The sequence below is a fragment of the Trachymyrmex septentrionalis genome, unplaced genomic scaffold (genome assembly GCF_001594115.1).
Source record: "Trachymyrmex septentrionalis isolate Tsep2-gDNA-1 unplaced genomic scaffold, Tsep1.0 scaffold75, whole genome shotgun sequence".
In the NCBI taxonomy this organism is placed as follows: Eukaryota; Metazoa; Arthropoda; class Insecta; order Hymenoptera; family Formicidae; genus Trachymyrmex; species Trachymyrmex septentrionalis.
In genome coordinates, this window is record NW_017305938.1 from 157,369 (window position 1) to 176,114 (window position 18,746).

Here is an 18,746-nt window from a genome sequence, read left to right on the forward strand (position 1 = left end):
AAAAAAACCGGCTTTTTAATCGCGAATTAGATTCGATGACACAAGTGAGAGAAGCAATTCTAGTGCCATTTACTAGTGTGGTGTTGTTGTTTTTCTTTTTTTTTCTTTCCTTTCTGTTTTCTTCTTGTTCTTATTCTTTTTCTTTTTTCTCAAATGTACTAAACGCTAAATTACGAGAACATCCTTCATTTAGAGTTACGCGAAAGCCAAAGTCTTTTTGTTTCTTCCTTTTTATCCATGCCAGAAATGACTCAAAGCTCTTTCTGCATGTGATTCGAATCCATAAAAAATTCATCGTATAAATATTGTTATATATAATATATAAAAAGAATGATATAGATTAGAGAGCGTGAGAGAGGGAGAGAGAGAGAGAAAGAGAGAGAAAGCGAGAAAGAGAAAGAGTGAAAGATACCAGCAACCACGGCGAGGAGGTAGAGAGGAGGAAGAAAGTAAAAATGAATGCGAGAGAGAGAGAGAGAGAGAGAGAGAGGGAGAGAGTGTGTGAGATTTGAGGGAAATTTTGCAGAAGCGAAAGATACTGTGTGGGGAATTGCGTCTGTTCGATGTGACTTAGGTAATTAAGGCGCGCGGGAGGAGCCCGCAGATATCTCTCTCTGCCGTCTCCTCTCTCTGCCGGCTGTGCGTGCGGGTTGTGCGAGGAAAAACGTTTCTTGGGCTGCGAGCAAATACCTCCAGAGTAAAAAGTTCTAATTTGCAAGAACAAATTCCTCGAGAACGAGAAATTCTATCTTGCATAGATAAATTTCTAAAAAAAAAAAAATACGTGGTCCCGATAATATATTTACAGAAACGAGGAATCAGTCTCGATTTGTGAAGACAATTTCTTTAAAAGCGAGGAATTGCTTATAAATCGAATCACATTGTTTTTTTTTTTTCGAGGAAATGAATTTCTTAAGCATGATGAAAGAAAGGAGGAGTTTGTCGCGGTTCTCCCTTCGTCGGATCCTCGCCCTTCCGATGCAACGGCACAGCCACCGCGCGCAGCCAAGATCATGGGTCCCCTCTCCTTTGGAAGAGAGGGGCTTCATGCCTCTCGCTCGCCCCGTATCCACATTATACTGTGTACGTACGTATGAACTCACTGCCTGCGCTCGGTCATATATTGGCTAGCGCGCTGCCCGTTGCTCGTACTCTCCGATGGTTCGATATCTTCTCGAAGCCGCGATTTTCGCCATTTTTCTTCCTTCCCCAATGACGCGGGGAAAAGTAAATGAACGAGGAACAAGAGAGGAGGTGGTTGATAAAACAAATTAACGTTGAATTTGAGAAATTTACGAAAAAGCTTCGCATATTAATGTAATAAAGTAGTAAGAAATTTGATAGAGAAAAATTCAAAAGGAAGAAGCGAGGAGTGAGGTCGAGATAAGCTTTCATTTTTTTTATTTCTATTAGAAGATATGAAAAGAACGGAATAGAGTTAATAAGACAGGAAAGAAATAAAATTTCACGAATACGCACGTTGGTGGAAGTGAACGAAAGATTCTCCTCTTTTCGCTTCGCTCGATTTTAAAAATCAAGATCTTTCTAGCATTATCACGAGAAAAGAGAAATACGATGACGCGCAGAAACCACCAGGAGAAATGACAAGCCGGACCTTGCCAGTTTTTTTCGAGGGTGGAAACGCGAGAGGTGAATGGACTCTGCTCATGGTAACGCGAGATGGTAACGAGACGATTTCCCCGAGTCGAAAGCACTAGGCGTAATCGCGATGAATAGCAAGAGCCGCGCGCGAACCAGGAGAGTACGTCGCGCTGATAGAGATGATTCTCTCTGACGTGACATAGGCCGGGTCTGGACGGTTTCCCGTTCGGACACAATGCGTGCAGCGGCCCGAACGTCACCAGACTCCGCCGGTGTCACTCGCGGACGCACATACACCGGGCAGTATGTGTCATATACCTTAGTTGTGTCACACCCACCTTGGTTGGAACACTGAGTTTATATGAAAAAAAAAAAGTATATATATAAATACATTGGATAATATATTATATATTAAGCGAATACAACAAATAATATTGAATAATAACATTAATAATTATAATAATAATTATAATAATTATAATGATAAAATAATAATAATAGTAATAATAATTAATAATAGTAATACTGCTTGATTTTCATTGAGAGCGCGTGACTAAACGGATGATGGCAGAGAGGGAGGGAGAGATAACGCGTGTGCAGGACACGAAGTGCAAAAATGATGCTAGTGAGAAATATGAATGAGTGAATGAGGAGAAAAAGAATGTGTGTATATGCGTATGTGCATTATTGTGGTGCGTCTGTGCATATGTATGCGTATTTGTGCAATTGCGTGAGCGTATGCTCATGTAAGAAAAAAGGATAGAGGGGTTGGTGAAAGAAAGAGAGAGAGAGACAGAGAGAGAGAGAGAGAGAGAGAGAGAGAAGAGGCAAGAAGACGGAAAGAAGGCGAGGGAGTGATTTTCATTGTGCGTGCGTGAGAGACACTTTATCAAGAAATAAACATAAAAGGAGATTCGTTGCAACTACTAGGCTTTGTACAACCCTAACCGAGAAACAGGCGAGAAAACGACGTGCAAGAGTCTCTAAGGGGCTGTTAGGTTCATTTGTAAATCATCTCTCGTCAGGAGGCGTAAACCACCCTTCTGGGAGCGTAAAATATGTTGGGTATTCTTTCTCTGTGTATAAAATTGTAAACACCTATCAAACCCAAAATCAATGTTTCTAACTTATTTATAATAAATAATATACATTAATGATAAAAATAAACACAGTTTGTGACAGTAGTATCGACGAGTGTGATGAAAGAAGTCATCCCTCAATTGCAACAATGATCCCTCTTCCGTCCCACATATTTTCAACGCCAATATCTTATGTGTTGTTTCATTCCGTTTATCTATATTTCTTTAGTCTATAATGTGTCTTCTTGTTTCCTATTTTTTGCTTTTGCTATTTTGTACATCTTGTATTTTTGCTTCTTATCCGATTTTTTGTTTTACGTCGCTCGAGATAAAAGTTAACAAATTTTGAAAGAAACAAGAAATACGTAACAACAAATACAATTGTTGAAAACGGTTGTAAAGGAGAAAAAAGGAAAAAGTAAAAAGCAAGAAGCAGAAAACGAAGAGCACATTGTAGAATAGGCTTTCGATCTCTAACAAAAATATGATAGAAAAAACAAGACATTTCGAACTCACGAAATTCCTAAAATTTTTGAAATTTTAAATAATGCAATATTGGTGATTATATTCTGCTGATATTTTGTCGATGTCGAATTTAATAGTTTTTCAAATTTTTGAAGTTTCCAAATTTTGAAGTTTGAAAATCTCCAAGCTTCAAAATTTAAGAAATATGACTCTTAAAATTTTTTTGATGTATGAAAATAGATGTAGAGGAATGTGTTTATAAGACAAAATTTTCATATTAATAATGTAGATTTTATATTAAAAAAAAAAATTACAAAATTGTTATTGATTGCATTTACACGTATATTCTATTATAAAAAAATTGTGTATAATAATTATTTTGAATATAAAAGAAAAAATACGAATGATTTCCAACTTTTTTATAATATAACATATAATGCGCATGACGAAGAATAAATAATAAAGAAGACATAATAGAAATGTGATAGCAGAAAATTTCTTATATAGAACATATTGCATACGGCTCTTTCCCGTTTTATACGTTTTATACATAAGAGCATCCCGTAATCAGATAACGTATCTATTAACACACATGAATTATCTCTTTTTCAAAATAATATTCTTCGATCGTTTTTAAACATGTAACTTCAAATTCTCATTTAATACTGAAAAGAACCAAATTTAAATAAAATGTCATAAATAATAAGTCATAAGGCAATAATAAAATGTAATTCGTAAACAAGTAAAATGTACTTAACTTCGTTGATAAGTACATTTCACTTCTTTGCGAATTATTATCTTATCATCTTATATTAATATAAATATATTATAATTTATATGTTAACAGAGGCTCGTATAATTATTTTACTCATATTTAATTTATTTTTGGAAAACTATGTTTATTTTTATTTTATCTAAAAGGAACGATTATATAACAACGTGAAGTTTATTAAGTAATTACATATACAATAAATCAATTATTATGTTTGAATAATATTGAATGTAATATTTTGCAAAAAAATAATTTAAAAAGTCTTTGTATTATTTAGTTAAAATTTACAATTATATATGAATCATTTTGGAAAATTTTAAAATTACAGTAATTATTTCATGATGAGAGGAACATATTTTTATCGAGTGTTCATCAAGCATATTAAAGTAGAAAAATATAAACTAGTGTATTCATATTCCTGTCAACTTCATGCAATTAGGTAAATTGCCTTTTAAAAAGTTTATTGATAAATTCAATTAATTTAAATTATTTATTTATTGATAAATTTATTTTAATATCGAACTGTGATTTTCGCAATATAGGCCACACGGAGATCTTTATCGCGTTTGTCGAACAGCTGCAGGTAGAGAATTAAAAGAAGGGAGCAGCTGTACGTGGAGTGCGCATGCACCAGGAGGGGTGAGTATGCCACCACCTGGACAGCGCTTTTGATCCATGTGCGAGAGAAGGATAGCGTGAATCGAAGAGGAAGACAGATTGTGCTGTGTGAGTGAGAGAGAAACAGATAGATATAAAACAGGACAGAGAGAGAGAGAGAGAGAGAGAGAGAGAGAGAGAATAAAATGGTGAGAAAAAGAAGGAAATTGTGCAAGCTAAAGAAGAACAATTTGCAATGGAGAAAAAGAGAAAGAAGGGAGCAAGAAAGTATGAGAAATCAAGAGAGAAGGAGAAAGACAGATACGGCGTACGTGGAAGGAAAGACTAGAGATAGAGAGAAGGAAGGAGCGACATTGTGGATCAGAGAAGGGCAGAGAATGTCGGAGGAGGGAAAATTGCGAGATAATAAGAAAAGGACAGAGTGTGGTGGTGGTAAAGAGATAAAGCGAAACGGAAGGAGAGAGAGAGAGAGAGAGAGAGAGAGAGAGAGAGAGATCAAGTACAGAAACAAGTAAGAGAGAGAGAGAGAGAGGGAGAGGGACAAGAGAGCGGGGGAAACGCGCCAGTGGAGTCGCGGCGCGTTTCCGTGGCTATAGTCCTGCGGAAGATCATCGAGAGGACTACACCCTTGCCGCAGTGTGGCGAGGATCAACCCGTATCCGCATATCGCACAACGCGCGCTGCTCCGAAGCGGAGAGGATGAGTCTTATGCTGGACGAGGAGGAGCTCGACGAGTGAGTTCTTGTTCGTGTTCGATAAGGGTCGGAAGGAATTTAATTGGCACCGCCAGGCTCGATGACTCACTTTGAGGGGTAGCGCTGTCGCACACACGCGCTCGCGTTCCTCGAGGGCGCGCGAAAAAGGGCTGGGCTGGCCATCCGAGTCGATCGCATAGCCGCCCTTCGCGAGTGCTCCAACGAAAATCGCCACCGCGTTTGCGCCGCAGCTTCAACGGATTTTTTTAATCAATCGTGAATCTGTGTATCAAATTGATCAAATGTGTGTTATTAACGGCGGGAACATCGCGGGATAATCGATTCTAATTTGCCGTGGTCGATACATTTTATATTAGATCTGTCCAAAACTTTGCTCGTAAATTAAACGCTTCTCTCCGACCAATTTCTACCAATGTAGATTAACTTTAATCTCGGGCTAATTTACTCTTTATAAGTTTATACGCTAGAGACTGGCTCCTTTTGCAAAGAAACGTTTAGTTTGCGAGCAAAGTTTTGAACAAGCTTTATATCGACGCGTTTATTCAACGTAGTAGTCTCGTAGCGATAATAGTCTCTCATTATTTTATTTTGATACGTAAAAGATCTCTCTTTATCTCTTTTTAATTTTTAGAATTAGAAGAAGATAAAAAGTAAATTAAATCGAGATTAATGTTCATCTGTACATTGGCAGGATGAACATTCATCGTCTTATTAAACGAAAAAAGAATAGAAATTAGTTTTCTATCATGAAGAAACGTTTAGTTTGTGATTAAAGTTTCGGACAAGCTTATTTTATATCGTCATGTTTATTCAACGTCATAGTCTCGCAACGATAATAATCTCCCATTATTTTATTCTGACACGTAAAATTAAAGACATTCCCTCTTTATTTGCAAAGTGCAGAGAATGGTGCTTCTAAGTCTTGTCAGATATTTCTTGAGGAATTTGATTTGAGGAGGAATTTTTTGTGTGACAGTCGCGATCGAGAAATGTGTCTTGTTGTGTCGCGATGTCTTTGATGAGATTGATGTGTATTCTACGAGCATGCGAAGTAATAATATAATATATACTCGTACATTGATCAGACTAGAAGAAAGTCTGTAAATATTAGCGACAATAAAAACTTTTACACACACCTGAATTTATTATTATACACGTATTAATACATATTTTATTTAAGTATTTTTGACAGACCAGAGATATTATCATTAACAAGAAAATAGTATATGTGTTCGTAAAATATAAATCTAATTAAATAAGAGAAAGCCTATTTTTTTGATCGAAGCAGATCTTGATGCTTAAATATTTCTGTGTGAATTTATATATTATCTGATTCTGCAAACCGCGCGCCGAAATATATTTCGTATTTTCGGTCTTGAAACGAAATGAAAAGAATCACAATAGTAATATTATATAATAAATTTATAAAGAATTAAATAATTTTTTTGATAATAATAAACATTTTTTTAAGAACGTTAGCCCTTCATTGACAAGGTGGACTTTTTAGGATATGTCCAGCAAGGAGTCGATCCAATCTCGTGCTAATTTTTCATCTAATTAATGTACAAAATGAGTGAAAGAAGTAAATAACTTGAAACTTTATTCCCTCTTTATTTATAGATAAAAATATAGTTTTATACATTTATACTTCAAATTAAACAAAAAAATGCTTTGACTAGTATTACATAAATAAATTGCTTCAGTCTCGAAATATTCATATATAATAAAAATAACTACAATAGAAAGATATTGCACAATAATCATAAAGAAACCTTTAGCTTATTGCCTTATCTCAAAATAGTAAACAAATAGTAAATGTCATTATAAAATATCATGTAAAATTTTATCTGAATTTATATCATAAAAGCACCGTGAGCATAAATAAGCTTTGACATACAAGAATTGGAAGGATATGTCATTTACCAGGTTATACCTAAATGATTTCGACTGCTAAGATATTTAGTGAACGAATTGAAAATAGATTAGCCGAGACCACATAAACGTAAGATAAACAATGCATATATAATATAAAATAAACGAACCGTGGGGTCATTTTTACTCCATCTTATCAACGGAGAGTTAATAATGTGAACATTAGTATCTTAAGCCTGAGAATAATTTATTGCTAAAAATATTGCCTCAGGTGGGATTCAAACTCGGATCTCCCGTATTCCATGCGGGCGTTCTCATTAAATGTATTGTATTCTTCTTTCTTCCGCTTTATATTAGGTTCTTTGTCTCTCATCATGTCTCCTATATTAATTAAAACTGAGAAACGGATGTAATTACAGGTTTACAATGGAAAAGATTTCTCGGAGTAAATTGACTTATATAAGATAAAGCCATTGGAGAAATGAATTCTATTCGTTTTTTTTTCAAACTTTTCAAAATTATACAAATTATAATTCGAACAGTTTCATTCTATAAATATAGAGGTCACTCAAACTTAATTTATTTCTCTTAAAGTTCATTTCTAAAAGTATCATTGACAAAGATCAAACTGTTTAAAATTAAACGCAATAGACACAAAAAGTAATCACAAAAAAATAATTTAGTACAGATTTACAGTTCTTTCTTAATACTAAAATAATGTGATTTTTTTTGTAATTCTTAAATAATAATTTTAGATACGGAAATGAATACTACATACATATTTTAAATTAATATTTCGCGATAAAATTACATTAAGATTATCAACTTGTTTAATCGTGTTTACAAAGTATAATTATTCTGAATGATCACATTTGCAAAAATGAATAGTCGCTCATTTAAGAAAAGTGAATTAAAGACATTAAAGCAGTCATAATTTCTTTTCTTCGGATACACCTTGTACATCGTGCTATACGTTTCATCGGAATCGTGTTTCAACGATCAGACCAGCGGCCTTCGTCAGAATCAGTCAAGTGCGTTTTATGTTGCTAAACGATTTACAGTAGGCGATTTCTCTCTCTCTCTCTCTCTCTCTCTCTCTCTCTCTCTTTCTGCCTCTTTCAAAGCAGGTGTCATTCACAAACATGTCTAATTAGAGCAACTGCAACTGTGTCACACGCAGTGTCCGTTGAACAGTTTTCCGCTGAATCAACTTGATCTACTTATATAAGAGGAAATCAGCTCTAACAATACAAAAGCTGTGTTAAAAATAAACTAAAGTTTATAAATTGCATAAATTATATTATATCATATATATTAATAAATATTATTTACAAGGAAATAATATATATTTGTGAAAATAAATAATATACTTGTAATGTAACGGTTTTTGTAATATCAAATTATTAACAAATGTAACTATAGGATATCTTGAAATTAATTACAAAAATACAGTTTTTTTTTTATCTATTTTTTTTCCTTCCGAATCTTTCTCTTAAATCTAATCTATCTTTCACTTAAATTAAATTAAATTAAATTTTTTTTTTAGAGATTAACATTATGTAAGCTGAAAGAAAATTTTTACAACAAATTATTACTTTATTTTTAATCGTAAAATATTCTATTTCTATAATTTAAATATATGAATTAAATAAGTGACAAACATATTGACGAATTTCTGTTGCGTATCGCGCTTTGGAATTTAAATTATCTGAAATGTGAATTGCCTAGAGAGAAGAACATTAGGAAACACTTCCGCGGATGATGATGCGCAAATGAAACGCCGAATGAGACGCATGAATACGTGTACGTTGACTTGCACGCTTTCCGTTGGTAACCAAGTGGACGATCGATGCAACTCTATTAATAAGAACGTAGAAGCAGATCGTGCCCCTTTCTATATTCTACGTATCAGCTACGTTCCCTTGCGAATCAACCCTTAGACTAGGATCCAAGACTCTAGAATCATTTCTTTTCTTTCCACCACTGTACGTCGCGTGGTACATCACGTGTATGCTAATCTCTCGTAACAAAAATTGTTTAGTTTTACTTTTCTAGTCTGGAGAATATATATTTTTCTAGGAGTCCAGCAAATATACATTTGGACGGAGAACTCGTTATACCTAAGGTAAATACATTCTTTAATGAAGAAATGTCAGTTTTACTGCAAACAGATATATACAATTTTTCAGAGATGAATTCAGACGCTATTTGTACAACAAATTGGTCTCTTCACTTCTTCAGCTTTGCGTTATGAAGTTGGAACAGATAGTAATGTAAAAACATCATCACTAATGGATTACGAAGCATTGTTATTTTATATAATAGAATCAAATTTTCTATTTTCCCAAAGAGCTGAAAACTTTCTTTGCTTTATTTGTTACCCATTTATTTCCTTCTCATGTAAATCAAATATAATTATTCTATCAATACGACACAGTTACATACTTCGACACATGATTAAATATAAGATATATTTATAAATAATAATGTGAAAATATAAAACATGAAAATTTTCGTACATATTGCACAACCAAAGAGTATATTCTAAGTTTTTATCTATATATCTTTAACAAATCTTGTTAACAAGATTTAAAAAAATTCTTCTCTCTTCTGCCTTTGAAAGAATATATTTTCACCTTTTTCTAACTTTATTTGGGATAAGTAAACATCTTCAGATAACTCTAATATATCTATCTGCAATAATTTTTCAAAACATTGTATGTATATTTGGTCTCAATAATTTATACAAGATAGAATCAAAAGTCGCAATCTCGCTTCAACAATTGCAATAGTTATTGCTCGCTATATTTCGCAACTCAATAATTCTACATCACGTAGACGTGATGATCGTCTATTTATTGATGTTTTTCGATACTCGCCATTCCAAGGTGCTTCTTATCTCTGCTTTCGTGTTCGCCGTGTCCAATAATATAATATATAGCGAAGTAGATCAACGAAGCGAGGAAACGCAATAAATAATAAAGTAAATAGTCAAGTACGAATCATCCGTGGACACGAATGTAAGAAACGTGATGGACTGTATCACAAGACAAAAAAAAAACGTTTTAGCCTTGTGTGCGTGCTTAAATGCAAATAATGCGGCTCGAATATTTTTACAAAAAAGGACGGTATTTTACGAAGAAGCTGTAAAACTAGGTCGTAGCTTTTTGTATATGTTTCAGTATCCCCGACCTCGAGGGGAATGTATAACGTTGTCACGAGTTTTCCCTGTTTTTTTTATTTTATCTACACAGATTATGCGCAATGTATTGTGACACAATGCTCGTTTTATAGTATTATTCACAATATTATTATGCTATATACTTTCTGAGTGCCACAAAGCTCAACATTTTTTAATTTAGTTGACCATTTGAATATACAATAAACTATGTTGTTTATTCATTAATTTATTATTCTTATTTTGTATTGTATATATATTATTTATGTACAATTTTGAGAGAAAAAGAAATGGACTGGATATTAATATTTATTTCTTTTGATCACACATGTAAGGCTTCTTTAATGCATTAATAGAAATGAAAGTATATTTTGTTTCTTGTTATTTATATTTTAAAATTTCACTCTCTATATATTAATATCATTCAATTTTCCACAATTTTCCGCGCATTTAATATTATTTCTCTCTCTCTCTCTCTCTCTCTCTCTCTCTCTCTCTCTCTCTCTGTCTCAATTATAATTTAATATTTAATTACAATTAAATCTCCACGTGTGTGATATCTTACATTTGTGCTTTTCTATCCACATGAAAGATTTTCGTTTTATCATCAGAAATCAATTGAAGTCTCACAATAAGTTAATCATTATCTGAACAATTTTCTTTTGAAATCAAAAGAAAAGACTCGGATTTGGCTATAGAAAAGGTTATACTTAATAATTTTTGTTGCTGGTTCAACTTGAAATATCATCGAATGATATTTCAATAATTCTCGCTTTTATTTTCAACAACAAAAGTCTTTCCCAATTTGAATCCAGATTTTGCGGCATTACCTTTATTCATAATTTCTTTATAATTTTTCATATTTTTGTTCATAAATCTGTTTTTGAACTTTTTATTTCATATATTCAAAATTATAAACCGTATACATGTAAAAATTGTTTTTTTTTTTGTGTGTAAAAATGATCATTTAAAAAAACTCTTTATATTATTAATTAAAATGGAACTCTTTGTATCTTCAAAATGAACTCCAATCAGAATTGTTGAATGTTAATCTTAAGGTGCTAACTTTACGCCATCGGCGTGTAATTTCATTGTATTCATATTTCATTGTTCTGATTCCTAACGCAAACGTAAACCAACATCATCCAAATCTTACATATTCGGTTTACGTGTGTGACCACTGGAATCTTAAAAGTTCTACCTTTTGCGATATCCTGAATATAATTCTTTTTTCATACATTTAGAATTTTCAAGCATACCACATCCTCCAAATTTTTCAGTTGTCATGATAACAGATGGTACGTAATAATGGAGAAGCATCCTGGAGAACGAATTTAATAATACGTTATTATCTTCCGATCATGTAACCATAAACCGCAGAATCAATCTGAAGTCGGAATATAGTCGTACATAATGTATAATCACAAATCTCGTACGCACAGAATTCGCTAATGAATTTTTCGATTTTCATGCGTTCATTTCTCAACGACAAACAAAAGATTATATGTGTTTATAATAAGTAATAAATAAAATTATAATTAAAGAAGTAGACATATAGGGAAGTAGCAGTCAACGCGGTAATTAATGCGCTAGTATAATAATATAGACATTCAATATATATTGATACATCTCTTCAATTTTGTACTTATTTTAAGTCATCTTTAACGAAATAAATCAACTAAATATTATAGTCTCATGCAATTTGTGCTATCTTGGTGCCGACCATCCGTCTGCAATGTTTCCTTTTTTGTGTGTGCTCTATCAAGAACAGTTAGATAATCTGATAAAGCAAAGAAAGCTCCACGAGGTAAACTATAATAACATTATGATTTAAGCAATAACGGTCAATGATATTTTTATATTTGTACGGAAACACAAGTACGGATAATTACTTATCAAATTGCGAACAAATTTATACACTCACATCCACAGTCAACGCAATGTACATTATATAATATTAATAAATAATAGGCAACATTCTTCGTAAAAAAATCAAGAATATGAATAACGTAATTATTGTATCAGTTATGTACAAATCGTCTAGTTTTGCGATTGACGGTTACTCACACCATAACAATGCTACTTATCATTACACTAATACGTGACTACTGAGGAGCAAAGTCATATTTTTAGTCATAAACAAATTTTGCACTAGGTGGCTTCGAGAATCAAAGTATAAGCATGGTCAAAAAATTCTGTATCCGTTTGCAAGTTTAAGCTCATTTTCTGTGTTTTTATGTATAACATTTTCGAAGTTCTTTTATTAAAATTTCTTTCTCTGTCCAATATCCGCACGTTGCCCCAATCAAATTCATTGTGTTGTAACCTATGGTCTGTGCTCACTGAGCTAACTGACGTTTTTGTAGAGATGTGGTTACAATGTTCAGAAATTGAAGAGATGTATTAATATATATTGAATGCCTATTATTATACTAGCGCACATTAGTTACTGTTTACTCCTACTTCCCTATATATCTAATTCTTTAATTTGTTAAATATTGAGGAGTTTGATCATTTTATTTGTTAAAACTATAACATTACAGGATATATTGTTAGATATAACATAATTTAATTTATAATTTAATAACTTATGCAATATATTATTAATAACCACTTCCCACTAATAACAATTACTTATTATCTACAATTATTGGTAATATAATGAAAAAAAAAAAAAAACCAATTTGCGCAGGAATTACAGTAAAATCATGGGAACATTTGTAATCGTGTTTCGCACAATCCGCATTATTCAAATTATCGATAACCATTAATGATTAAGCTCACCTTTCGTGTGAGATTACATAATATAAGATAAACTTGGAGGAACTTTGATTGTATCGCTGGTAGGATCAATAATTTCCGAAGCTTTTCAGCGATACCGCTAGTAGTAGTTTATTCGTTGCGGACATCAATTATGTAATCAAGCATATATGTATTCGCGTGGAGACAGTATTTACTTGATGCATCGTGTAATTTTCGAATCAAAACGGGGATAAATTTAGAATGGCCTCGATATTAAACAGCGAGTTAACTTTTTTTCATTTATAACATTTTAATTTTCAAATTTTTCGAAATGTCACATAACGTAAGAATTATATATGTTTAGAACATAAAAATGGATTCGATTAAGATCAAAGAGATCGGAGATCTCGAAACATACAATTTATGTCAGAACGGATCTTTTGCCTTTGCCTTCATACAAAATATTTCGATTACGATCGGTGAGATTCTAACTGATTTCGCTGTAGGGAAAGCAAATGGAACAGTCACACATTTCGATTGGGATATAAAACAAGTCACAGAGAACGTGCGGGACTATTATTCAAATTTGAGGAACTGTTTTTAGAACATTATTTCTTAATTACATAATTAAACGGTTGACCGTTAAAAAGTTACAATGCAAAAATAATGTGACGTCTAATGATTTTAATTTAAATTTCTCCTCTGTTTGGTTGTATTTTTGTAAACAGGAATTTAAAAAATAAAGCTTTAATATTAGATTAGATTCTGACCTGAATTTTAGTATCTACGTTTTTAATTTTGAATGTCGATTTCCTCTTGACATAGGAAGAAGGAAAAGCGCTTTTATCATGCCATAGAGAATAGTAATAAATTTTATATATCTCTGAATTGGAGGAAACAGTCGTGTGCGATCTCATAATTTAACGACCGGTGCTACTTTAAGCTCGTATGCGAAAATGAGGTCAGAGGTCAGGAGCAACGTGATAACACATTCTCTACATAATACCAACACGTTGGTCAACTAAAAGCGATCGAATTAAAGGACTCGAACATTCTATATGCTATAGTCTAGCACATTTCCGTTTGTTTTTGCGGCTCAAATCATGCGATATTCTTGTACTGACTATGCACTTATCCTCTCTTCCCTGATATGTGCATTTATCTTTTTGTTGAAATTGTGAATTAAATTAAAATTTAATAAATCTCCCTTTCATGTAAATCTAGATTATAGTAAACAACACAGAACGTACCGAGGAATTGTTAATAACACGGAAGTGATATGATGAACTCAATGTATGTTAGTAGCTCTTTGTATGGATTAAATTCAGTTAATCGTACATATATTGAAAATTGTTCGCATATGTTCCATAATTCCATATTTCTATCTATGATATGAATCATATAATACGCGTTAAATTTAACAAAAATTATGAAGATAAGAAAATAAGGATATCATCCCAGAAATAAAATTCAGTTTTGTCTCTAAAATAAAATGTATTCTTGTAAATATTGGATTTATAATTATACGTTACCGTATGTTTTTTTGAGAATTTTTTATTAATCGTGGACGTCTAAATTAATTTTTGATAATTATAACAATAAAATTATAAGCTCAATATAGCATATAATTTTATCTTGATATTGTAAAATCTCGAGAATTTAAAAATTATACGCTTTTACTATAATTATTGTTCAAAAGACTCAATGTGTGTTTGCCATGCTACAGAAAGAGTCCAGTTGTATTAGTTAAAATTCTGATAAAAAATGGATCAGATTTTTCTGGTTGAGTATGATCTAATTGAAATAATCAGAATATTTGATTGATATGATCAGAATGCATGGTTAGTTTATTTTCAATCCTCTCGAAAGGAGGATGTTTTAAAAAGTTGATCTAAACAAGACGTAAGTAAAAGAAATAGTAGTTTTTTGTAATTTTAATCTCTTGGGACACTTCGAAAATTGAGCATGGATAAATTGATTACTAGACATCGGATTTTCATGCAGATATTTTTTGCATATGTGCACCAAATATTCAAATTTGCACAAATATGTAAATATATACAATATATGTACGTACAAATAAATATGCATTTTTAGAATGCTTCTTTAATAAGACAAATTTCTATTTTGATTTTATTTTTACTCTGCTTTCTAAAAAAATATGAAATTGCATTACAATCCGATGTCTATTAATCACAGATCTAATCTCAGATAATGTTGATAGAATTAAATAATTTCACTTTGGATCTGTCTAATCCAGGAGTGACTTCCATCTAGAATGAAGTGTCCTTACACATTGGATTGTATGAATGTGTCTCGCTGAAGAAGACTCAAAAAAGGGTCGAAATTTATACTTATTAGTAAGGAAATTATACAATGAATATACTTTATTAACTGCGTTATACTCTCACATTATTATTACATTATTATTATTAAATAATATCAACGGATAATGTCTTCAAATTTGGTGTACATTATAATGTACTAAGGGGGTTAATTTTCGAAGAGTGTTCCCTAAACGTTACGAACTTTTTAATAACTATTAGGAGTATGATTTAGTTTTGAGGATTTTGCAAATTTTAGGATTTATATCATTTTAAAAATAGAACTTCCTAAAGAGCATTTCAACATGCGTTGCTTTTGTTTTTGTTAATCAGAAGAAAACTGAAGGTCATAGAACTCTGATAGAAACTTATGGTGATATTGCTCCATCAATTAGGATCAATTTTTGCGCGCGCGTGTAAATATTCGTTCTATCGATTCCACCAAAAGTGGTGATTTCAATTGTCAACGACAAAAGCTGGAAAATGTAGATTTGCAAGCATTATTGAATGAAAATCCAGCACAATCCATGTTAGAACTTGCCAGAGAATTAAATGTTGATCATACAACAGTTACTATAAACGTTTACATGATATGTTGGTTAAAGAAATCAGTTTTTGAGAAAAAATTCTCAAAACTAAATTACACTCCTAATATATCGTATTCGGGAAATTAAAATCTACTAAAAACACTATTCCTTTCACTTACACCTTTTTGAACAAAAATCCTCTTTTGGAGAATATTAAAAAAAGCCCATGTTTGCTCGAAAGATATAAGTAGAGGAAATAATATTTTTTAAATGTAAATTTTAACTTTCTGGGTACGACAAAGTTATTAAAATGTTCATGACGTTTGGGAGAAACATCTGAAAAATTAAGAAGAATATTGAAATTAGATAAATACTATATTAGTGCTCAATTTTCGAAATGTTCTCCAAACGCCACAAACGTTTTAATAATTTTATCGTATCCGCAGAAAGTCAAAATCTATAAAAAAGCATTATTCTCTTATTTACATCATTTTAAACATCGAGCTTTTTTCAAAATCCTCCTTTTTCTGCGGTAGTTCCACACATTACAAAACCGTGCGATGTAATGATTGATGATGTTCCATTATTAATTTTTGAAGCTAATGAGACATGTTTCATTATACCGTGTTGACATTTATAATGCAAATCACTTTGCACGTTCTCGCATATTGCATTATATACGTCTCATGATAAACATCATTATGCGATCGCAATTGTCGTTTGCATTAGGTCTGAATTTACAAATGCGAAGCTGCATTTACACGTGTCCGTGACTGATAACATAGATTCGCGTACACATCGTTGAGTTCTAAAGTTTGAAACGGCGAGATATCGACGACTCCTATCAGATATCAGTTACGAGGCGACGGATATTACCGCAGCATGGCGGTGTCATTGCCTGGTGTGGAACAATATAGCTTATTCAATTCATAGTCATCGATTAAATTCAAAATGGATGGACGCCGTAAAAGCGCTTAGTTGTTGAATATACGTCATGCACGCGATAGGAAGCGAAATTAAAAGCAAAAAGACGACAACATGATCGCTTGTAAATATAATATAACGGAATTCCGCTTCTGTAGAGAAGAAAAACAAGCTTGAAATAAGTAGAACAACAGGCGAAAAGTCAACAAAGAGCGAAGTTTACACGCGTTTGTAATTAAATTGAAAATTAAATCATTTGGTCGCATTGATTGAATTGATTTGGTAGAACGGTAAATGCATTTGTTTCAACGAATTTTCTATAGAGGCTTGGAAAATAAATTTGTAAAATAAATATTATATTAGTAATTTGGATAACTGTATAGACATCACCGAAGCTTTATGCGCGCTATTTACTCTTTTTTATTTTTTACTTTTTACTAGATCCATGATCAAAAGGAATCTACGAGCAGCATTTTTTATTCAATATTAATCACGATAAAATTAATCGCTTCCTTTCCTTTGAGGAACTGAGAAAGTAAAACCTCATCAAAAGGATATGTATAACATATTTTGATTACACAATTTATTGATACTTCTGTAATATATGTACATATACAATGAGTGCAAAAAATATTTGTACAAAAAAAATATTTTTTAAAAAAACTTTTTTTTTTTAAAGTAAATATTATCCAACGAGAAATGGGTCATCGAATTGATATAAATATCATGATTTCAACATTAATTGACATCGATTCGACGTTTAATTAACGATCATTTCTTGTTGGATAATTAACAATTTATTCATAAAGAATAAAATAGACTGTATGTTTCTTAAAATTATATATACCAAGAAGATGCGTATTAATGATATAAAATATATCATCTAAAAATAAGCAAAAATTAAAAATTGTATTATTTGAATGCTCAAAAAGTATTCATATAGATAAGAGATTTAGCTTCTAAAATCAGGAATACATGCGAAGCTCGTTTGTTTACGTTAGAACAAAATGTATTTATTGTATAAAATTGCTAATTAATGTTTATTTTTTACAAATTGAGCTTTTTTTATAACAAATTTCTTTGTACGAATACTTTTTTCTCACTGTATATATATATATATATCAATGGAAATATATGTATCAATGGAAATTTAGTTTGCTCTATATATATATTAGGTGTAGTAAAAAGTCATCGCGTATTTTTTAGCTCAAAGTTGTATATACAATATCTTCGTCAATAATGAATGAAATTCAAATTTAAAAAAGGGTTTTAAAGCTTGAAATCTGTACTTTTAAAAGCTTATCACATTTTTTACATTTATATGAGTTTGATAATTTTTACATACTAAAAACTACGAGCTGAAAAAGACGAAAAATTTTCTTCTCACTTTGTGGATTTGTAACGTGTCCAAAACGAATTTGAGAAAATTTTCGATTACCTATCGTGAAAGCTTGATACTTTCCCTACAAAATCGTTTTTTTTTAATATTCCTACGACTTTTGATTACTGAGTTATCGCGGATTAAATAAAAGAATTATTTTGACTTTAATTGCTCATAACTCCATTAAAAATTGTCGTATCGTATAATTTAAAAAAGAGATTTTTAAAGCTGAAACTTTACTTTATCAAGATATATTTATATTGTTGGTAAGAAAGTAATTGCGGTTTTTACTGATAGATGTCTTTTAAAAAAACGCGATGACTTTTTACTTAACCTAATATATATATAATTTTAGATCAATATGTTTTTATTCAGCCAAAGATATATTTTTATCAAATTGAGCAAACTAAATTTCCATTGATACGCTAATTCGTGAGTAATTGTCATTAACATTCCGTGTCTTTTTATTTTTACACTGTTACACTATTAATTTCTCATTACATAAAACTGTAATATGCAATTATAACTGCTCATGGATTAAATGCA

General features: G+C 31.6%; 1 protein-coding gene across 1 annotated transcript in view; it reads left to right on the forward strand.

Annotated features, from left to right (window-relative positions):
* The first annotated feature begins 5,087 nt into the window (after nt 1-5,087).
* The window catches only part of LOC108754065 (uridine phosphorylase 1), a 37,262-nt gene continuing 23,603 nt past the window's right edge, over nt 5,088-18,746 (forward strand). The window contains exon 1 of the mRNA XM_018496103.1: nt 5,088-5,270. Within this exon, the coding sequence (XP_018351605.1) occupies nt 5,236-5,270 (35 nt within the window). The 5' untranslated portion in view covers nt 5,088-5,235. The remainder of the gene's footprint in view (nt 5,271-18,746) is intronic.